At 35.9% G+C, this 24518-nt stretch overlaps 1 protein-coding gene across 1 annotated transcript in view; it reads left to right on the forward strand.

The window, feature by feature from the left end:
• Positions 1-3268: 3268 nt before the first annotated feature.
• Positions 3269-24518, forward strand: part of efcc1 (EF-hand and coiled-coil domain containing 1) — a 35882-nt gene continuing 14632 nt past the window's right edge. Inside the window, exons 1-2 of the mRNA XM_030133565.1 lie at positions 3269-4103; positions 11305-11744. Coding sequence (XP_029989425.1) covers positions 3459-4103; positions 11305-11744 — 1085 coding nt within the window. The 5' untranslated portion in view covers positions 3269-3458. The remainder of the gene's footprint in view (positions 4104-11304; positions 11745-24518) is intronic.

Raw genomic sequence — 24518 nt, forward strand, 5'->3', positions numbered from 1 at the left:
TTTTTTAACCCTTTAAATGTCATGTTTGTAATGTAAACAAACTATTTTTTTGGATGCAAAAAACACAAAAATTATTTTTTTTCAATATACTACATAAAAAGTGGATCACGTATTATTAGATTTTTTCATCCTGGCATATGTCAGTGATTAACGCCAACATTGGTTAATTTGCATTATTATGTTTGGCACTAGGTCAAATGTTCATAAATACTAGCATCTGTCATCAAGTGTGCCAAAAAGGCACACCTATAAATCAAACTATTAAATATTATATATTGATTTATTTTTCTGCTCTAATTTGGTTTTATTTTTGTAAATCAAGGTCAGCCCTAATCATACATATCAAATGGAAGAAATAGTGCGTTTTAGGCACACTTGGGAGACAGATGTTAGTCTTGTGATTTTCTTTTTTTTTTACAATATGCAAATTTTAGTTGGCGGCCAGAATTTAAAAGATCATGCAAAAATGAACAACTTTTGAATTCTAACCTTATTTAAATTGTGAAAAATAATATTAAGTTTTTTAACATGAAGTGCAAAGTGTGCCTAAAAGGCGCACCTGGATACCAGAGGGTTAATTAATGAATCAATGGATTACATACTTACATATATAACAAAAAGTTAGGATATTTCTTTCTTTTTTTTTTTTTTTGGTCTTTTTTTGTCATTTTTGCCATTTGTAAATAAAACCATGTCTGGTCATTAAAAAAATGTGTTCCAATTCAATTCACACACAAAAAAATAAAAAGTGCAGTGCAAGAATCCCAACTGAAAGAAATAGCCCAAAAATTTAAAATATCCTTAACTTTTTTATTTGTAGTGTATATCTCCTATGCTTTGTTGTCTTTTTGCGCCTACCTCAGCTGCTGTTGGTCCAGAAGTGAGTCTGAAGTCTTCAGATTTATATTTTATGGATTCTTGATATTTTCAGGTCAGTATAAAACAGACTAAAAGGACGCATTACCTCACCTACATCATATTTCAAATACAGACTGAGCAGAACTCAAGTCCAAACTGCGTGCTTTCTGCCGTTACTTCACCCGGTGTTGTGTTCTGGGTCAAACCGCTGAACAAAAGTTGAGCTGTCAAACAAACTTCAGGGCAACGCGTCGCCATGGTAACGACAGCGAACCCGGAAGTGAGATGCGCCGCTGACATTCTTACATTAAACACGACACGACGGTAAAACTGGACTTTCTCTCAGTTCTCAGTTCCAATAAGGAGCTTTAGTAACGCGACGCTCATTAGTCTAATTATTCTTAAAAACAATAGAATTTAAATGGTATAGAAGCTAAATAAACGGGGCCAAAGTCATAGAACGTTTCAACTGCTGGACCTTGACAAGAATGCTAACATTGATGCTAGCTAGCTAGGCTTGTAATTAGCCTAATTAAAGAATGATTAAGTGTGTATTAAAAGTAAATAATGTGCTAATGTAGGATCAAAATGCCTAGCGAAACATGTACTAGTTACAAATGGGCCATGGGTGTACAAATGTCCTAATTATCTAAATTTATAATTAAAATAAACTGTAAAACTTCTTTACTGTTTTTTTTTTTCTCTCGGTGCTCTGCTTTTTCTGACTGTTCAGGGAATACACAGGACCAGAGCTTGGCACATAATCTATTCTATTAATCGAGTTGGATCCATGAAAAATGTGAAAAAAGGCCCAAATATTTTTTTTCTTTTTCTTCCTTTTTTCATTTTAATTATGTGTTTAAATCCTGTTTTGCCCTGACTTCATGCAAGCCAAAAAAAGAAAAAGAGAAAAACTTAGTGAAACCTAATTTATGGCTGTGCAAACCAGTCCTACACAAAACAATGAATAATGAGTGCAACATCTAAAGCCATTCAGTCTCCATAGCCACAGCTTGGACTTTTGGAACAAAGAGGAAGAAAACCCAATGATAATATCAGAAATTGTATAAATTGTACATCTATTTGTCCAGATCATTATTGAAAAAGAGAATTGGTTGTCAACTAACTTACCTGGGTAAATAAATAGAAAAGAAAAATAAAATGTGTTAAAGCTATATTGGTATTTAAAGCTATATTTTAAACAAAGTGCATGCAAGTGTTTATGTCCTACAGAAGAGCTTTACAGCCACTGGGGAAAAAAATTAACGTCCAATACATATATATATATATATATATATATATATATATATATATATATATATATATATATATATATATATATATATATATATTATTATTATTATTATTATTATTATTATTATTATTATTATTATTTGGAGAAAAAAGTCAGAATTCTGAGGAAGAAAAAAGTCAGAATTATGTGGGGACAAAATCTGAATTCTGAGATTCAAGTTAGAATTCTGAGAAAAAAGTTAGAATTTTGAGATTATAGTCGGAATTCTGAGGGGCAAAAAGTCAGAATTCTGAGGGGGAAAAAAGTCAGAATTTGGAGAAAAAGTTTGAATTCTGAGAAAAAAGTTAGACTTTTGTGATCAAAGTCAGAATTCTGAGGGGAAAAAGTCAAAATTTGGAGGAAAAAGTCAGGATTTGGAGAAAAAAGTCCAAATTCTGAGATTAAAGTCAGAATTGTGAGAGGGAAAAGTAAGAATTCTGAGATTAAAGTCAGAATTCTGTGGGGAAAAAAACTGAATTCTGAGATTCAAGTTAGAATTCTGAGAAAAAAGTTAGAAATTTGGGATAATAGTCAGAATTTCGAAGGGAAAAAAGTCAGAATTTGGAGAAAAAAGTTTGAACTCTGAGAGAAAAGTGAGAATTTTGTAACTAAAGTCAGAATTCTGAGGGGGAAAAGTCAAAATTCTGAGGAAAAAAGTCAGAATTCGGTGGAAAAAAGTCCAAATTTTGAGATTAAAGTCAGAATTGTGAGGGGGAAAAGTCAGAATTCTGAGATTAAAGTCAGAATTTGGAGAAAAAAGTCAGAATTCTTAGATTAAAGTGAGAATTCTGACTTTTTTCTCAGAGTAATAATTTAAAAAATGTATTGGACCTTGTGTTTTTTTTTCTCCATTGGCCATAATTAATCCTCTCCTGTAACAATGTGCAAGGTGCAAGTTATGCAAAATAATTTTTGCTCCTCTTGTTCTTCTAGGCCACAGTAAAAGTTCTTGAGTTGAAAAAAGTCATTGTTCTGCTGCTCAGCCTGTATAATCCTCTGGGGCATCTACATCTGACCAAATGAATGACACAGTTTACACACCTGGTTGTAATTATAGACAGGCAGTTGGAGCCCGTTCTAGTGTGTGTGTATGGTCCTGGGTCCTGGTTTGGTTGGGACCCCCGGTTTTGCATTTTTGGGGGCAGAGCTAAATTCAAATCTGCCCTGAAACACACGCCTTGTTCCAGCTCCGTCAGTCTGTTCGGATCTGTGCGTGAGGAGTCTGCACACTGCACCCACCCGGACCATGGTAGACGAACAAAGTCCCAGTGTAGGTTCTGTGGAAGTATGATGTTGTCCTGCAGATATGATGGATGCAGCAGACTCCTCTGATCCGTACAGCAGACCTGCGCGCAGGACACAATGGATAGTCAGCACCCTGGCATACCACTACGGACTGGACCGAGGAGTGGAGAACGAGATCATAGTGTTGGCCACGGGACTGGACCAGTACCTGCAAGAGATCTTCCATCACATGGACTACCAGGGTGGAGGCAGAATCCCCCTGGAGGACTTTAACATCTTGTGCGACGTTCTCGGACTGAGCAAAGACTCGGAGGACTCGGAATGCGCCGGAGTTGTGGACAGTCTGCCCACGGAGCTCACCTTCAGGCACTTCCACGCCAAACTGTGCGGATACTTCAGCACCAAGGCGGGCTGTCAGTACGAGAACGGCCGGCTGCCGGTGGGCAAGGACAGCGAGCACATAGAGACCCAGATCCGCCTCAGGAGCCCCCTGAAGCGGCGGGAGAGGCTGCCGTCCGTGTCCTCCCCGTCCTCCGGCTGCAGGCTGGGCTCCTGCACCAGGGAGTGTTACGAGGAGATAGTGGCTCTGGAGGAGGCGGAGGACCGGGTGGCAAAGCTGGAGGATGAGAATGCAAACCTGAGGGAGCTGATAGAGGACATGAGAGCCGCACTGCAGAGCAGCGATGCCCGGTGTCTGGCTCTACAGGTGAGGGTCAGCTGGTGGTGGTGGTGGTGGTGGGGGGGGGGGGGGGGGGGGGGGTGATGGATAGATGGATGGATGGATAACAAAATTAGAAGAAAAAAAAAGTGACCAAAAGGACCAAACATAACCATCAAAATGAGTAAAGACAACAAACAAGCAGCAAAATTAGTGAAAAGTAACAAAATGAGACAAAATGAATTAAAAAATGAACAAAATAGGCAAGAAAATGGACATAAAAAGACATAGATAGATAGATAGATAGATAGATAGATAGATAGATAGATAGATAGATAGATAGATAGATAGATAGATAGATAGATGTCTGATTGATTAAGTAAGCATCAAAATGAGTAAAGACAAAAAGTAAGCAGCAACCTTATAGGGTTAGGTTTAAAGGGGAAAAATGAGACAAAAACTGAACAAAATAGGCAAGAAAATGGAGAAAAATGAACACAAATAAGTAGCACAATGAACAAATTGGTAATATTAACATTTTATTGCTATAGATAGATAATGGGGGGAAATACTAGATTAATTAATAAAAGTTAACAAAATTAAAAAAAAAAAAAAAGTGACCAAAATGACCAAACATAACCATCAAAATGAGTAAAGACAACAAATAAGCAGCAAAATTAGTGAAAAGTAACAAAATGAGACAAAATGAATTAAAAAATGAACAAAATAGGCAAGAAAATGGACATAAAAAGACATAGATAGATAGATAGATAGATAGATAGATAGATAGATAGATAGATAGATAGATAGATAGATAGATAGATAGATAGATAGATAGATAGATAGATAGATGTCTGATTGATTAAGTAAGCATCAAAATGAGTAAAGACAAAAAGTAAGCAGCAACCTTATAGGGTTAGGTTTAAAGGGGAAAAATGAGACAAAAACTGAACAAAATAGGCAAGAAAATGGAGAAAAATGAACACAAATAAGTAGCACAATGAACAAATTGGTAATATTAACATTTTATTGCTATAGATAGATAATGGGGGGGAAATACTAGATTAATTAATAAAAGTTAACAAAATTTAAAAAAAAAAAAGTGACCAAAATGACCAAACATAACCATCAAAATGAGTAAAGACAACAAATAAGCAGCAAAATTAGTGAAAAGTAACAAAATGAGACAAAATGAATTAAAAAATGAACAAAATAGGCAAGAAAATTGACATAAAAAGACAGATAGATAGATAGATAGATAGATAGATAGATAGATAGATAGATAGATAGATAGATAGATAGATAGATAGATAGATAGATAGATGTCTGATTGATTAAGTAAGCGTCAAAATGAGTAAAGACAAAAAATAAGCAGCAAAGTTATAAGGTTAGGTTTACAGGTGAAAAATGAAAAAATGAGACAAAAACTGAACAAAATAGGCAAGAAAATGGAGAAAAATGAATGCAAATAAGTAGCACAATGAACAAATTGATAATATTAACATTTTGTTGCTATAGATAGATAATGGGGGGAAAATACTAGATTTATTACGTAATAAAAGTTAACAAAATAAGAAAAAAATGTGACCAAAACAATCAAACATAACCATCAAAATGAGTAAAGACAACAAATAAACAGCAAAATTAGTGAAAAGTAACAAAATGAATTAAAAAATGAACAAAATAGGCAAGAAATTGGACAGAAAAAGACATAGATAGATAGATAGATAGATAGATAGATAGATAGATAGATAGATAGATAGATAGATAGATAGATAGATAGATAGATAGACAGACAGACAGACAGACAGACAGACAGACAGACAGACAGACAGACTTTATTTATCCCAAACTGGGGAATTGTAACAGCAGCATAGTACATTGTCAATAATAATAATATAATAACCCAGCAAGCATGACCAAAGACAATTATACCATAAGAACAAACACCATACACTGTACACTATAAAGTACAAGATCTGGGAAGAATCTGGACAATAACTGTCATGAGCTGAAAAATAACTGTAATCTGCGGAAATAGAGGCTCTTTTCCATCAAAATACCAAGGAACTTTCATTACCAGGAACTTTTTAACTTTTATACCTGGATAACAAAAAGTTCCTGGTAATCTGCGTGCTTGGCGTTTTCATCACACCCAAAGTTCTGGGTAATTTATTCAAATCAGGCTGATGATGTATGAAGGAGCGGTTAAAAAAAAAAAACTGCAGTAAAGTTCATGTACTTTCAGAAACTAAGCTCTAGCACAATAAAATGACACAGTACTTTAAGTGGGCGGTTTGGGTTTAATGTTTTGCTGGTTGTTGAATCACTTAATCCATCTGGAATACATTTTGAATGAAGTTAACCATCATTACATCCTCTTAATTTCTATTTAAAAATGGTGGAATGTGTATTTTCAACTTCTCAGTTATTGAACTAAATCACATCTAACTTTAAGTGTGATGGATGGTTCTTTACACTACACTACTGTGGAACAGGGGGATGGAAAACTGTTATCTCAGGAATCTAAAGCTGTCAGACAAGTGTGAAGCATACAATATTTGCCATAGAGCAAGGGTCTCAAACAATGTGGCCTGATCATCCAATCTGGCCTTCAGGATGAATTTGCGAAGTGCAAAAATTACACTGAAGATGGTAACAATCAAGGGTGTCCAACTCATTGTAGTTCAGGTTCCACACACAGACCAATATGATCTAAAGTAAAACAATTGCGTAATAATCTATAAATTGTCACAACTCCATTTTTCTTGTTTCTACATTCAACTGGACTAGTTTTGCCCTTCTGAAGTTAAATTAGTCCAGTTGAACCTCAAAGAACTACCAAGAAGAACAATGACCTGTGCAAATGAGAAACTGAATGAGAACTTGTTCTTATTTAAGTTCCAAACTCTAAATTTTTACCAATATTCTGCCTGTTACCACATGTTTTTGTAACATTGTGTGTAATGCACTTGTATAAATGATAAGTTGAGGCATAATACTGTTAAAAAAACTACACTTATTTTCCCTACAAATGTAATTTTTTTCAGGTTATTCATGTTTTTGTTAAAGGATAGTTTGTAAATGAAAATATTTTCACAATTTAATGTTTTTTACTGCACTAAAACAAAGAGAAAAAGTTGTCATTGTTTGTTGGTTATGATGCTATTACTGCACTGGTCCGGCCCACTTGAGATCCAGTTGGGCTGAATGTGGCCCCTGGAAGAAATGAGTTTGACACCCCTGCCATAGAGCTATGTGGAGTGCAAGTAAGCAACAGAAAATGGAAATAAAGCACAAAGTAACTGAATGAAACTATTTCCACGACTGTAGAACTGGCACCAATAGACAACAGTTGGATCAGTAAATCCACACTGTAAACTTTTATTAACCCATAAAGACCCAGTGCTACTTTTGTGGCAGTTCCCAAATGATTTTTTTTTTCTCTATATTTACTCTTTCTTAAGTGATTTATCACATTTTATTGTAATATTATCCTCTTTTTTTTGCACATCTTCAGTAGAAATCAGGTATTTTTCTATATTTAATCTACTGATCATGTAGATGTTCATAAAATATCAGAGTAAATTCAAAGGTAATTTTATCAGAAACAGAGAAAAGTGAAGAAAAAGTGACTTTTTCAGCAAAGATATCAATAACTGAACATAAAAACAAGTGTGTCCATCCACTGTCATTGAGCCAACTCTATAGGTTTTACTGGTGAATCATTGTTGTAGAAGATGATAGTGTTTCCATGGTAACTACGGAGCCTCTGAACGTCCAAATGGGTCATATCTGATGACCATGAAAAGACGAGAAATTGCATTTTACACCAATTATTTACATGTATTGATAGGATTAATGGATCAACAGTTATTTAACTTTATATTAGTAAATGATTTTGGTCACCAGTGGATGTTTGGGTCTTTATGGGTTAAGATTGCTTCTGTTAAAGAAAATTACAATGATCTAAGAAGATCTTGTGATGGATTGGATTTCTCTTCAAGGGGGACAATGGAAAAGTCATAAGGCAGAGGAAGTCTGTTTTCTTCTGAAACGCAACATCAATGTGAAAAGCAGCACATGTACACGCAAAATGCGTATACATGTCTGAAATTTGTGTTTTTCTTTGCATTAATAATTTCAGAAACAGCAAATTGGTGCATAGAAATTCAGAAAAATGCAGGAAATTACATGTTTTTTTACTGAAATTTTCTCATAATGTATCCCTTCAATGTTCTAGTGAAGCCTAAGCCTATGCTGTCCAATATTTTCATATATTGATCATTTGGTTGGATCAGTTTAAGGCACAGGAACAATAGTCCTTTAAAGAACTGGGGCATCCTTAACAGTCCCCCCCCAGCCTGGGCCTCTAAACAACTGCTTAAAGATTAAGATAAACCTTTCCATGCAGCCACCCTTTATAAAGGCAAAGGCTGTGGTAGTGACACAACCTCTTTATTCATACAGACATATATAGTATGTTCTGTGATGCTGAAGGTTGTGTTGATCATCCTCTATCATGGCACTGTTTTGGTTAACTCTGTAAAAAGCAGGAAGAGGAACTCAATGGGCTATTGAACCACTTTGACTATCTGATGGTAAAAAGGATGCAGAGTGTCCACACGGCAGCCTATTCATCATCATATGACTTTTGTGTTTGTGTTGGAAAATGAAAACCCTATGAACAATAAGACGTGCAAATGTGTTGATTAAAGAGAGAGACTTGAACTTCTTCAGCAGTAGGAAATTATTTCTTATGCACTAATAGTTCTAAATAGAGCTGTTTGTAGAAGGTCTATCCAGCTCTAATATTAAATGCACAGGTAACCACATCAGGTAGTATATATAAGTAGTAGTCCTAACTTTCATTCCCAACAGTTGTTCAGTCCAGAAGTGTTGGGGGATCTTCGCACATCCTTTTTTGAGTTATGGCTTTTTTTTTGTCCCTGTTAATAATATTGACACAAGATATCGGTCAGATTTCCTCATCTGGTGTGGTAGGTTACCCAAGTAATTCACGATAAGAAAGTAAAACATATTCACACATTTATTATAACAACATTTATAGAGCCTTGCATTCTTGGGAATCAATCATATTATGTGAAATATAAAAATTTCTCTAAAAAATGTGTCACTTCCAAGTCTCACCAAATGCCCTGAGATCCCCAGTGTTTAAATATCAAAACTACAGCACTGAAAGACTGGGCAAAAGGAGCCAATTTAAAGCACACTGTAGTTCAAAGCTTTGTGACAATCAACAGAAAGTAGAATAGAATAGAATAGAATAGAATAGAATAGAATAGAATAGAATAGAATAGAATAGAATAGAATAGAATAGAATAGGCTTTATTGTCATTGTACACCAAGTCACAACGAAATTGGTTCAGGATGCCCTCCCCAAAATGCAACAAATAAATAGCAATAAATATAAAAACAATAAATATAAAAGCACACAGTGTAAAAACAATAAAATACAGCATACTGGAAAACTACAGACTCTCTCTCACCCACACATCCTTCATATATTGCACATGTTATTGTTCAAGAGCCTGGTGGCCCAGGGCTAAAAAGTGTTTCTGAGTCTATGTGCTAATATTATAAAAAGTCAAGGAGTCATTGTGCAGTAAAATGGCCTCTGTATGTTGCATTTGAACTACTTTATGCATTTTTGGATAGTTCATTAAACAGCAATGCATCATAATCTAGAAGATGAGCACTATGTGTTCCACTGAGAGCCTTGTATCACTATAAAGTAAACTTTTCATGTTATGGCATTTTCCACCCAATCCAAAAAGATTTAAAGTGTTTATTTAGCTCAAGAAGGAGGAGAACTTGAGTCTTAACTATTAACAAAAACATTCAATGTTTCAGCTTGTCACAAATAAAATCTAAATATTTACAGGTAATGGTTTTCCTAAGGACACGAATGTTGCAAAATATTCAATCTGAGAAGTATGTAAAGCTGTCAGAGTAAAAGGAGCAATATTTACAATTATACGAGTAGAAATACTCAAAGTACAAGTAACTGAAATTAGTACTTACAGGAAAGTACTTCCATTCCACTACAGCAGAAACTTAGAGACCAGATGGATCAATAAGGGTATATCTATGAAAGTGGTCCTAAAAAACAGGACAGAGGAGGTAAAAATTCAAACCAGATGTAGACTAATGTTGTGAAGCAAGTTTGGAAGCACTTTGGGTCTATTTGGAAAATAAATATTTACTGAGATAAAAGAGAAACAATTTTTCAGATAAAACACATTTTTATATAATTTTTACATTATTTTTATACAAAAATCTGCATGTAACACAGTCAAAAGGACACAAAAGGTACACGTTACTATTTTTTTGAATATCTCTTTATTCTCTCACAGGTGCATTTTGGGAATCGAACTAATTATGCAAGGCAGAGTGTTTCACAAAAATGACCACTGTTACAACATCACTCACGATTTCTTTGTGTTTAAATGGGCAGGTTCTGCATGTAACACAAGTGGACACGATGGGTTGCGCGCAAAACCTGGAATGAGACTGAGATTGATGAAAAACTCACGTGTGGATTAGAAAAACCACTAGGATCGACACATTTAACACAGTGTCAACAGGACTTGCAAATTACACGCTACTGTTTTTTTTTTTTATCTCTTTATTCTCTCACAGGTACATTTTAGGAATCGAAGTAAATATTCAAGGCAGAGTGTTTCACAAAAATGGCTGCTGTTGCAAAATCACTCACAATTTATTAGTGTTTAAATGTTCAGGTTCCGCATGTAACACCATTGATTGATTTTAATGCAAATTCGAAATAAATGAACAAACAAACAAACAAAAAAACCTGAAATGAGACTGAGATTGATGAAAAACCCACGTGTGGATTAGAAAAACCACTAGGATCGACACATTTAACACAGTGTCTTTATTTAGTCTATAGAAGACCATTTACACACATTTTCACATCTAACGCACTAACACCTAGGGAGATTTAATGTCCATATTTGGGTCCTATTTTTGGACCCAATATTTGATTAAAAATTCATTAATTATGGGATGGCTCAGAGCAAGAGGATACATTTTTGTGCATTTATCTAAGGTCATCATTAGATCCATCCTGGGGGGAAATATGTCTACGTTTACCTTTTATTATTGGGTCTAAAAAGCAGGTACTAAAATGAACCCAATTCCATAGAAGCACCCATATCTAAATTGTTTTGAGTATTTTGACATATCACCTTCCACTTCTCCACAGGTAGGACTATGGAAAAGTCACTCCAGTCATAAATCAGAGGAAGGCTGTTTCGTTGCCCAACAAAAACAATCCGCCCAAAGAAGCATCAATAATTCCAACCTGAAAAGCAGCTCCTACAGCAACCTAAAAAGCCTCCAGAACATTATCCATGAAATCGAACTGCTGCACAGCTCCAGAGACCGGCAGGTGGAGGAAGCCATGCTGTGTAATCAGAGACTGGAGCAGGAACTGTGGAGCTCCAAAGAGACCGTGGTCGCTCTGGAGGACTGCAACCGAGCTCTGAAGAGGGAGCAGGCGGCCATGAGGAGGAAGGTGGAAGAGGCCAGACAGGCGCTGGTCAATGGCCTGGGGAAGGTCAAGGAGCTGGAGGTTAAAGCCAACCATGTGCCGACGCTGCAGAGACACATTATTCAGCTGGAATCCGAGCTCCTCTACTACAGGTAAACACAGCCTCAGGATCACAAATATCACAACATAGCTCAGGATTTATTCAGTTTAGTGCAGAATAGACTCTCTTTTAGAAGCCACTTCTTTGGACTGGCATTTCAGGTTCTCAAAGTCTTATCACCACTGATTTACGTTTAGTTCCATTTTATTCAGTTGCTATAATTGACTCTGTCCTACATTTTGTCCTCATACTTGCTGTTCGCACCTGGATCTGTATGGCATTTTTATCACTGAGAAATATTCAGAAGAAATAACTGTCATCAATAAAAGTTCAGAAATATCATTTTTTTTTAAATAGAGGAAATGTTCTATAATGTGCATGTGAGAGTTACACTGGCAATATTTCAGAAGAGGATTAGGGCCATTGGAAAAAAAGAAAAGGTCTGATATATGTATTTTTTTATTATTATTCTGAGATTAAAGTCAGATTTCTGACTTTAATCTCAGAATTCCAACTGTTTTAATTTTTTTTTTTTTTTGTTATTGTTCTGAGATTAAAGTCAGAATTCAGAGAAAAATAGTCTGAATTCTGACTTTAATCTCAGAATTCTGACTTTATCCTTGGAATAATAATTAAAAAAATATGTATTGGACCTTAATTTAATTAAATTTTTTTCCAGTGGCCCTAATCCTCTTCTGTGCAATATCTTCCTGAGACCCCGCAATGCATTTTTGTCCTCTGTAGGGGACAAAAGTTTGACAGTTTTACTTAAAAAATGCTGTCCATTGCAAAGGACATTCTATTATAAAAGAAATAAATAAAAATTATTTTAAAATGTATCTGAAAAAACAGTTGTATTATGCAGTTTCCAACCAAGACATCTGTTTAATGTAAAAAGCTAAAATTTTCACTTTCCTGGGTCTCAGGAGGATATAACACCAATTCAGTGAATAAAAATACCAACCAGAGATAGTTGGCATATTACATAATTGTTAGCAAACAAAGATGATTTAGTATTTTCTTTTCTTTAGGTTTTTGTGTACTGTTTAAGGCTGAGAAAATACTGTTAACAACATAAAAGAAACATCGGTAATATTACCACATATATGTGGTCAAGGTCACTGAGGAATGATGCTTACTGTATGTAAAATAAGTAAAATTGATTGATTCAGCTGTAAATTAGCTCTTCCACACTATTTCACCTACCCTCTCTCCTTAGATTTAAAAAAAAAAAAAAAAAAAAAAAAAATTAGCATTATGCTTCAATAGGAGCCTCTGGGAGTTTGTCCCCTATGAATTCATCAAATCCTACCAAAGGCCTTGTTGCCAGCAGACATTATCAATAGTTCAGGTCTATTTATTTTACAGAAAATGTTTATATATTAAATTTTCTGCCGATAGAAAAACACAACTGACTTCTTTCACTCTCAGCTGTCAAAACCCTTTGCAAAACAAGTGTCTGGCTCTTCATTGTGTCATGAGAAAGTAGGGCTTATTTTGGCAGGTTATTGCATTAGGGAGGTCTTTTGTGGCTAGAATTCACCATAATGAATTATACTACCTCCTAGAATAAAATGACTGTGTTTACTTCTGGCTTCTCGCCTGGAAATCTCTTCCATGGTATTTGGGAGAGCTTTGATGTGGCGTACTATTCCAATTTTCAGCCTTGTTGTGTTTTAGTTTATTTATCAGGCGTCGTGTGTGGCAGGTTGGTCCTGCCCAAGCGCTGCTACTGTTGGGAACTATTCATTTTGGTGGAAGTAAGAGTGTAATTGGACTTTGAAAGTACAAAGCCGTTGGTTTAATGTTTATCTCCGTGTCTGTTGTGCCTGCTCCAACCATATAATCAGCGTCTGCAGGTCTGGTTTTCTTAGATCGCACATGTCTCTAAATGGTTGTAACATCTCCATAATGCTGTTATTATGGACTCTAAGACACAGCCACTCAAAATCAGAGCCATATGATTAAAGGCTTGGTTGCTACCTGCCTTTAGGTGATTCTAAACAGCAAATTTTGAAGCCTCAGTATCCTTCCATTAACCCCTAAATGCTGCTAATCTATGCAGACTGTGTTCCAGAATCTTTTCACTGCCTCTCCATTGATACTCTAATGGCAAATAACTCAACACCACAAAGGCTCTAACTTGTCTAGAGAGAGCTCCATTGAGTGAGAGGCTCAGCAGACTGGCTGTTCTCATCAATCTCCGTCTTTGACTCCGCCCCCAGCTATACAATACTACATAGGAACCCCCATCCTATGGATCTTGGCAACCGAGCCCCATGAATACTCCCACCGAATGCCTCAACACTCACTCTCATTGGTGTGTTGTTTTAACCCATAAAGACCCACTGCTACTTTTGTGGCAGTTCCCAATAATTTTTTCTCTCTATTTAACCTTTCTTAAGTGATTTATCACCATTTATTAGAATATTATCCACTATATTTTGCATTTTTAAGTGAAAATGATGTATTTCAATCCAATCCAACTTTATTTGTAAAGCATTTTAAAACAACCAGTGCACCCAAAATGTTGTACAGAAAAATAAATAAAACCTAAATAAAATAATGAAAAACAAGAATAGATTAAAAGATATAGAACTGTACAAAAAAAGAAAACAGTGCTGTACAGAAGAATAAATAAAACTTAAATAAGAGAATAAAATACAAGAATAGATTAAAAGATATAGAACTGAACAAAAATAAAGAAAACAATGCTGTACAGAAGAATAAATATAACCGAAATTAAAGAATAAAATACAAGAATAGATTAAAAGATATAGAACTGTACAGAAAAAGAAAACAGTGCTGTACAGAAGAATAAATAAAACCAAAATAAAAGAATGAAATACAAGAATAGATTAAAAAACATGACAAGCCATACAATTTAAAAACAAAAAAAAAATAAGAACAATAAACCAATACCAAATAAAACAACAGAATAAAAATGTTCCCATATTTTCCTATATTTAATTCACTGATCATTTAGATGTTCATAAAAGCTCAGAGTAAATTCAAAGGTTATTATATCAGAAACAGAGCAAACTGAAGACTGAAGTGATTCTTCCAGTAAAATCTCTCAGAGAAAATGGAGGAAAAAAGTGACTTTGCAGTAAAATCTCTCATTAACTGAACATAAACCCAGTGTGTCCATCCACTGTCATTGGTTCAGCTCCATGGGTTTTACTGGGGAATCAATGTTGTAGAAGATGACGGTGTTTCCACGGTAACTACAGAGCCTCCGAACGTCCAAATGGGTCATATCTGATGACCATGAAAAGATGAAGAACTGTATTTTACACCAATTATTTACATGGATTGATAGGATTATTGGATCCACAGGTATTAAACAGTTTAGACCAATCAATGGTTTTGGTCGTCGGTGGATGTTTGGATCTTTATGGGTTAAATATTGTGTGTGCTTGTCATTGCTCCTAAGACAGAGTTAGAGACAAATTTGCAGGTCGAGGTGTATTTTGTCACTAAACTGAATTAACTGCCATGTCTCAGGGCTGGTTGGACCACATGTTACTGAAAATAATCAACTTTACCTGTAACTTTAACCCTGCAGTTTATCGTTAGTAATTCCCATGACTGTGATGAGATTAAGTCTGCAGGATCTCAGAGGAACAGAGTTACAGGGTGGGGGGTGGGGTGCTGGGGGGCCTGGTCCCAGAATAAAATGTGCCATTGTATGTTTCTACAGACCACAGGTACATATAATCTCACTGTTTCTCGACTGGAAATAAACATCGTCAACATTTATACATATTTAAAGTTCAGCCTTACAGTAACTTAACTACTTTTGAAACAATAAAATTAAGCTATTTCAAAAACTGTACACATATGAAATAACTGCATTATTAAATGTCTGTGGTTAGGTTTTGGGGATGGGCATTACAAGCATTACAAGTATTCTATAATCACAAGTAAACAAGACAAAACTGATGTTTTGAGGAAGCACAAGCAAGGATGCTTTTCGCTAACTCAGCACTCAGTTTAAAAAAACAGTTGTCACTTTGGCCAAAAGTTGTTGCATATCGCTTTTGCTTTAATCTAAGGTGTTTGTGTGGTTGGATATTTCATAATGTGTTTGTTTGCTGATATGAAGTGTGAGTTTGAGTCTGTGTTGTCTTGTGAATTGTTTTGTTGTCGAGGTTACTCAACTCCATTGCTTAGCAAATGATAGCTATTGTTCAGTGTAGAGCAAGAGAGCAAAAGGACATGGACTTCATCTCCAAAATGAAGTTGATTAAAGTATTAATACAGTGTTCTTCAACCTTGGGGTCGGGACCCCATGTAGGGTCACATGGAATTCATATGGGGTCGCCTGAAATTTCTAGTAATTGATAAAGAAATGTAAATAAAGTACTAATAATTTTTTTTTTTAAATGATTCAATATATATTTCATTATAATTAAAACACCACACATTTTTCCTGATAAAAATCAAGTTCAGATAAAATGCAGGATGTAACATCTGAGCGGGCCGAACAGAGAATAGAAAGATTTCCTCACCTGCCTGGCCCTGCTAAGGCATCTCCAAGAGAAAAAATGTCTCCATTTTGAATGTCTGGGGTCACCAGAAATTTGTGATGTTAAATTGGGGTCACAAGTCAAAAAAGGTTTGAAACCACTGTATTAGTGTCACTGACAGCTGTTGAGGGCAGCTCCCAAAAGCCACAGCTCCCACAGATTTACAACGAATACTAGGCTAAGTCATTCCAGTCTCATTTGTTCTAGTCAGGCCCTCGTTGATCTGGTCCATCTTTACATTTTTGCTCCATTGAAAACATCCCAGATCAACTAGAGGGATATGTGCTGCATCAGGCTTTGATTGACACGTCTGTGTAACAGCTCTACCGTACCCTCATGGCCAAAAGTTTGGGGAATGACAAATAGATTCTTTGCTTAAATGTGATATATTTGCATTTACATTTACATTATGCATTTGGCGGACACTGTTTTCCAAAGCGACTTACTGGGGAAAAACAATCAAATCAATCAGTCAATCAAATTTTATTTATATAGCGCTATATATTTCTTATTAAATTTCTTTGAAACCTATATAGAGTTTCTGATTGTTCTTTGATGTGTCTCAGAAACCATAGAAAAAAAAAAAAAAACTTACCTATGACGCCTTGTAGATGGTTCTGACCCCTGGTTCCTGCAGTTCTGCCCCTTTTGTCCAAATATAGTCACATCCCTCTCCAAAAACCCAACAATGCAACAGCCTTCTATCTATCTATCTATCTATCTATCTATCTATCTATCTATCTATCTATCTATCTATCTATCTATCTATCTATCTATCTATCTATCTATCGTTCTATCGTTCTATCGTTCTATCTATTGTTCTATCATTCTATCTATCGTTCTATCGTTCTATCGTTCTGTCTATCATTCTTTCTATCTATCTATCTATCGTTCTATCGTTCTATCGTTCTATCGTTCTATCTATCGTTCTATCTATCGTTCTATCTATCGTTCTATCTATCTATTGTTCTGTCGTTCTATCGTTCTTTCTTTCTTTCTATCTATCGTTCTATCGTTCTATCGTTCTATCTAGCGTTCTATCTAGCGTTCTATCTATCGTTCTATCTATCGTTCTATCTATCTATTGTTCTGTCGTTCTCTCGTTCTTTCTTTCTTTCTTTCTTTCTTTCTTTCTTTCTTTCTATCTATCTATCTATCTGACATGACAGTCACACCTGTTGATGGTCACAGTACTTTGTATGATCTGAACCCATGTCCAGACATAACACCGTCGTATTTATAGTGAACATGTGCGATCTAAGTTTCCTTTAAAGGGTGTGTTGATGTACAGTTTTCTCATCTAAAAAACCCCCTTTCCTCTTTCCATCAACATCTCAGCAGAAGTATGAAACCTTAGCTGTGTGGGTGTTGTTACATAACATGTCTGTGATTTCTTTGGATTGTACGTTAGAGTAGAGCAGGGACCGAACTCTGAGCAGGAATCCAAACTTTAGCCATCTACAAGTGTCACTTTTACTTGTGTTGTTTTTCTTTTTCTGCTACAAAAGATAAGGTGTATATAAATCAGTCGGCTGAGCCTTTATGTGCCAGAGGGATTAGACAATGGGAAGCACAGCAAGGAACAAAGAGAAATGAGGGGGAGGAAAGACCACCATCTGGAGGAAGAAGCAAATATTCAAGTGTTTGTTCATGAAATGACAGACGTGTTTTGTAAGACCCAGAAGACAGGAATGGCTTCATTGATCTCTTTGTCTTCTTTTTGTTCCATGAAGAACAGATATGGCACAGAGTGATTTAGATCTGTGCTCATGGTGTTTTACTTTTGTCGTCCTCTCGGTTCCATGTGTCTCTGTTTATCCTGTCCACCACTGGGTTATACCTCCTACACTAGGCTTTGTTTGAATGTCATTTCTGTACCAGCTAAAGTAGTTCCAACATAAAAGACCTTAAAGTTGTTCATTAAATATCAGTTGGTGTGACACATCATTTTGTAACGTGGTTTATCGTAGAGAAGGAAGAGTAAACTGTGGAGGTGTTTTGTATCCGTTTGCTTAGTTAGATGAAATCTTTGCATGTGCACAAAATAATGTAACTATATCATCCTGTATTACTTATTACGTTATGTTGTTTTATTTTGTCTGTGTTATTTACCCCATCTTTTATACAGGTTAATAGAAGTAGAGTTGCAATCATTAATTGGATATTGTTGTTAGTTAATCTTTAGTTGTCAGTTAATCTGCTACTATTTTGAAAATTGTTAACCATTTTGAAAGCTTTTTTAAGATAAAAAAAGTAAAAAAAAATCTCTTATTCTTGCTTCTTAAATGTGAATCTTTTCTGGTTTCCTTCCTCTGCAACAGTAAACTGAATATCTTTGCACATTTGGACTATATGGGGTATTTTAGTGAAACATCATGGGCTTTTGGACACAATGATCGACTTTTTTTACCATTTACTCACATTTTGTGGACCAAAGAATCAACTTATTGTCAAAATAAATTGACAGTTTAAACAGTTTAAAATCAGTGGAAATAATCAGTAGCTCCTGCTCTTCATCGTACTCACCTGAGCACAAATTTAGTCTTCCAAATTAATGAAACAACCTTGAATATAACACAACAGGTAAATATTGATCTGCCATCAGTGAAGTGACATCTTATATGCCAATATCGGCCAATATCGATCATACCTGTACATCCATAGTGTGGACTTTACACCCTACTATAAGAGAGAACTTGCATATAATTGGTTCAACAGGAGCTGGTATGACGTATGTGTTTAACTTTCAAACTCAGTTTTCATTTTAAAGGGACGCCCGCAGACTCAGTCTCTGTACGCCGCTCACCCCTGGCCCTCTGAAAGCAGGGCTCAGGGGACACATAATCTCCCAGCCTTTTCATGCGCTCTGCATGGCGCCTCAGAGTGGAGGGGATAGGAGGGTCCAGTGGACCATTTATCTGCCTGCAGCATTGTATGGAGCAGGTGCTGCTGAGGCACTGCTCCCCTTTAAATGACATGAAAAGCACACACTGAAGGGACCCATGGCATTCTGCTGCTGCCGCCTCACTGCTGTTCTTGAACAGTATTCAGAAACCCCCACACTGCCAAGTGGGCTCATTTCCACATTGAACCGCTGCCCTGCTCTCCTTCTCTCTGGTTTAGAGGTATGCTGACATCAGCAGAACTACATCACACGCAAAATATCTTATAAACTTATGCCACCCACCCTCGCTGGACTCCACTCCCTGTATATTTCCCTTTTACTTTTAACACCCTGGTTTGTTTGACTTTGGGGGTTTCTTTGCACTTTGCCTGTTCAGGAAAGCTTAACTACACTCTGTAAATGTTACAGTCCCTCAGCCTGTACACCAATATAGCTCCCATTAAAAGATTTATTTTGTTGTGACATTACCAAGCATAATGGCTCTTCCTCAGAGTACAGAGAGTCACCATTTAAAAAACCCACAAACCACAAATACAGAAGTGTGTGATGTCATAATACTACAGAAATATGTCACTTAAAAAAATTCCAGTCCCATCCCCAGTCCCAAAATAATGACACTTAACCCATCTCATTCCTATGTTGTGTTTATTTTGTAAGAGGATGAGTAGCCTTTAGGCCTGTAAATTACAGATTTTTGATTATTTTTTATGTTATTTATTATTCATATTAGAATTATTTCTATATAAAACCAAACATATACTCATTCCCATCAAACTTTTCCATTCTTCTTTTCCATGTTCCCTGTGGATTCTTGAACAACTGTTCTCTATCGTACCCTTTGTTGCCTACGTCCATGGTAACACCCTGTTCACTGATTACCATTTCCACGATAATGACTCTTAGTTGTTTGCATCCACGGCAACAGACTGTACACGACATTTCTATGTAGAGGACTCGGGTCAGTGATTCGCTGACAGTTTTGTCTGTTTGCTTAGAAATGGAAGTCCTAATTTTATCAAACAACACAGTCTGACACAAACATAAAATAAGCACACAAGCACATGTCGATCTTACATATTGACTCTTTCACTTTATTAATGTATTGATTTTAGATGTTCTTTTGATCCACCACGTATCATGTGTACTATGTGCATGTCTTTCTCATCATGCTCGGCCTTTACTACACTATAGTCACATCTCTACAGTTGCTTTATTTGTATCCTAGAGACCACTTCATTGTGTAAATGTGACCCAAGAGTACTTGATTAATAACCGCAGCTCCATAAACACGACCCCTCACCCATCTTGTCATGCTGCAGGGCACTAAGGAGCAGTGAACTTCAAGTTCAAACTCAGGTTTACTGCACACCCTCATTTTTAACCCCTGCAGAAAAGACCCACTGGCATTGACCGATGACACCTGAAAGAGGAAACTGCACTTCAGGGAGTGGAGGAGGGGCAGGAGTGATGGGGGGTGTGTTGATAGAACATTCACTTCAGCGCCGCTCTGTGATAAACACAGGGAGGACACCGGGTGTCCGGGCTCTAACAACAAACATCTGGACTACCTCCCACAGGCCAAAGGAACGGCTTCAGACTTTTGCTAATATGGCAGAATACAGGATCCTATTAATTAGAAATGCTCTGACAGAGCACAAGCAGCTTTTCATGTTCACTGTTACTCCTCTGTGCATGCCTTTAGGCATGTTGTAATAATTGGACCTACATCATATGGCCTACGAAATACTTGTGTTAAACCACACCACAAGTGCATTTCCAAGCTATTATTATGCTGCTTGTAATAACCTTTAATAAGCATTCAGTTTAACCTGAATGTTGAAGCACAGGTTAACTGCAACCAGGGGATGCCTTTGATACAGGAAGCTGTATAGGTCACAGGAAATGTTGTATTTATTAACCTCATGTATAGTGCTTTCTCTAAAATGGACGAAAAGTTTCAAACTGTATGCAAATACGGGACCTTTAGTCTCTGCTGATCTCTTCACTGTTCAATGCCTGCAAGCAAGCAATATTTATTTCTATAGCTCTTTTCACAGACAAGAGAAGTCACAAAGTGCTTCACAAAAGACAATAAAATACAAATAGAAAACACAGATAAATTTACAATCACAAAAAGGTATAAATTAAAATAAACATGATAGTCATATAACAACCCTTAATATACTGCCGGTAAAATATGTGGAGAAACAAGTAGGTTTTGAGTTTACTCTGAAAAACATCAACAGAGTCCACAGAATGTAAAGAGAGTAGAAGATCATTCCAGAGCCTCGGCACAACGGCCTGGAAGGAGCGGTCTCCTCAGGTCCTGAAACAAGTGTGAGGGACCTTAAATAAGTTCTGATCCAGTGACCTCAGCCTCCGAGAGGGGGTGTGGGGACGCAACAAGTCTCTGATATGGTACAATGGACCAAGAAACAAATGGCACAAAACATCCACAGCCCAAAGTACCATCTGTCCATTTCCAGTCAGTGACTCATGCTCTTTGTGATCCCATTTCTGCAGAACTAGAAGAATTCACGTTTCACATGTGGGAGTCAAACAGTTTACCCACACAACGGCTTCATAGGGAACAATACAGGCATGTAGTGTTTGTAGTGTTTGTGATTTGAAACAGAGCTTTAGTTCAAGCCATCAATGTTTCTAATTTTACCAGGTTTATGAATATATTTTCTCACTCTGACTCACAGGAAGTAGTTGCAGACTATTCCAGTTCCTCCTCCTCCTCACTGCATGAAACAACAATAACAATGACTTTTAAGACAGAAACTAAACGCTACGCATCCCAAATTTCACTGTTATATGTGGTATTTTCTTTGTAGGACTTCACATTCTTACATGCAAATACTCCACTAAATGAAGAAACCGATATTAAAGAAATATAAGCATGCTAGATTACTATGTATATACATTATATTGTAGCATTATGTCATTGTTTTTGCACATTAAAACCAAGGCTTTACTATTTTTTAAGTAGCATTAATAATGTGCAATAATAATAATGATAATAATGCATGGATTTAACTCAGAAAATAGGTAAGGGCCTACCATTGAATGATTATATATTGATTATTGATAAATATTTATAGTATTAAAATCAAGGTATAACCACAATAAAGTTGTAGTGTTTGACAAAAATAAATAAATAAATAAATTATATATATATATATATATATATATATATATATATATATATATATATATATATATATATATATATATATATATATATATTACAAAGTCAGAATAGGGTCAGATATTTAAAGGAAAAAAGATCACGTTATGAGAAAAAAGATGTCATTATATGGAGAAAAACAAATTTTTTATGACAAGCAGACTTATGTTTTAGGAGAAATGTCAAAATTACCAGGAGCAATAGCCTTACTATTTCAGTTTTCTTCATTTCTAATTTCATACAGATGAAATCACACCTTATTTCTCGTAACACTGTGACTTCTTTCTCTAAATTTATTTCATTGTGACTTTCTTCTTTTTTTTTTTTTTCAATCTGAAGAACAAACACAATCCACAGATCCATCCAGTCCATAGATCCAACAAATCACTCTATTTGAATGAAAATTTATACAAACTTCACTAATTAAATAATTAATTTGTACAGTCTGACTTAAAAGGAGTCAGCTGAAGCTTTATGCTTACTTTGCCTCCCCTTAATATATTATCTTACAGCACATCTTCAGCTTTGACAAACAGAACATATTCACACCAACAATAAAACAATATACAACTATCACTAAAATAACACTAAAATAAATATTAAATGTTACGTACAAACTTAAGACTTAGTTAGAGTTCATATATTATTAAGAGTCATAGTTATAAATGTTTTTTAACCTTTAAAAACCCTAACATCCACCAGCGACCAAAATCATTCACTAATGTAAACTGTTTAGTACCTGTTGATCCACTAATCCTATCAATACATGTAAATAATTGGTGTAAAATGCAGTTATTCATCTTTTCATGGTCATCAGATATGACCCATTTGGATGTTCAGAGGTTTCCATAGTTACCGTGATGTACCGATTTGCACTACGCCCAAAAACCACCTCTTGGCAGCGCGAAACCTTTTTTTTTTTTTGAGTTGGAGTTTGACTAAGAAATGTTTTCACTGCCAAACATTTTTTAATTAATTTATTTATTTGTACGTTTAAGCACATACGACCTGTGAGGTACCTCTGTCACTCTGTCACGAACACCATTTGTCTACTCTGACAGTCACATGACAAATGAACAGAAAAAGAAAGTAGAGATGACCAGCAAATATCAAGGTTTTCATGAAGGCTTTTACCATAAACCATAAAGTAAATGGTTTTGGTGAACTCATTTATTGAGTCCCACCAAAGCGTTACAGTCTTGGAATTGCTACATAAATTCAACCAGCTCTGCACCAACTTCTCTGTCTGTATTTATATCACGTCTAAAAACGCACTTTTTCTTGTTGGCTTTTAATCAATGAGTGAGATGGGGTTTTTTTGTTTTTTTTGTTTTTTGTTTTTGTTTTTTTTTATGCTGTTTTTGTCAGATTTTAATTTAATTTGTCTTTGTTTTCATGATGGTTGGATTTCGTTGTTCTTAGCTTGCTTTGCACCCTGTGTTATCACTGTTTTTATTTACTTATTTCCTTGTTTTATGATTCATGTATGGCACTTTGGTCAGCTGTAGAGTTTTTAAAGTGTTTTATAAATAAAGTTGGTATGGTATGATATGGTATGGTAACTTACGATTTTATACAGCCACTGCAAGTTTCTGTGAACTTTTGTTTTTTTTTTATTAATCTTTTTATTAGGACACATTTTCAGTTTCCGTATACATTTCCTTTCAGCACAGGTGTAAGCATGTCCAAAGCACAAAAATTTTTAATTGAAAAAAATTTGGGCGACACAGTGGTGCAGTGGATAGCACTCATTCCCCACAGCAAGAAGGTCCTGGGTTCGATTCCAACACCAGTCAGTGGGGGTGGGACCTTTCTCTGTGGAGTTTGCATGTTCTCCCTGTGTCTGCGTGGGTTCTCTTCGGGTACTCTGTCTCCTCCCACCATCCATAGACATGCACACATGCACTAAAAGGGTAATTAGCTAATCTAAATTGCCCATAGGTGTGAATGTGACAATGATTGTTTGTCTCTGTATGTTCAACCCTGTGATGAACGGGCGAAATGTCCAGGGTGAACCCCGCCTTCGCCCGTAAGTAGCTGGGATAGGCTCCAGCAACCCCCATGACCCTAGTGAGGATAAAGCGGGTTCAGAAAATGAATGAATGAAAAAAATTTGGGCGAAATTGTCATTTTTCCATTAGGCAAATTTTTATGCACAAGTTATAATCGCGTAATTTGAGGGCCAATGGAAAAACG

The sequence above is a fragment of the Sphaeramia orbicularis genome, chromosome 5 (genome assembly GCF_902148855.1).
Source record: "Sphaeramia orbicularis chromosome 5, fSphaOr1.1, whole genome shotgun sequence".
In the NCBI taxonomy this organism is placed as follows: Eukaryota; Metazoa; Chordata; class Actinopteri; order Kurtiformes; family Apogonidae; genus Sphaeramia; species Sphaeramia orbicularis.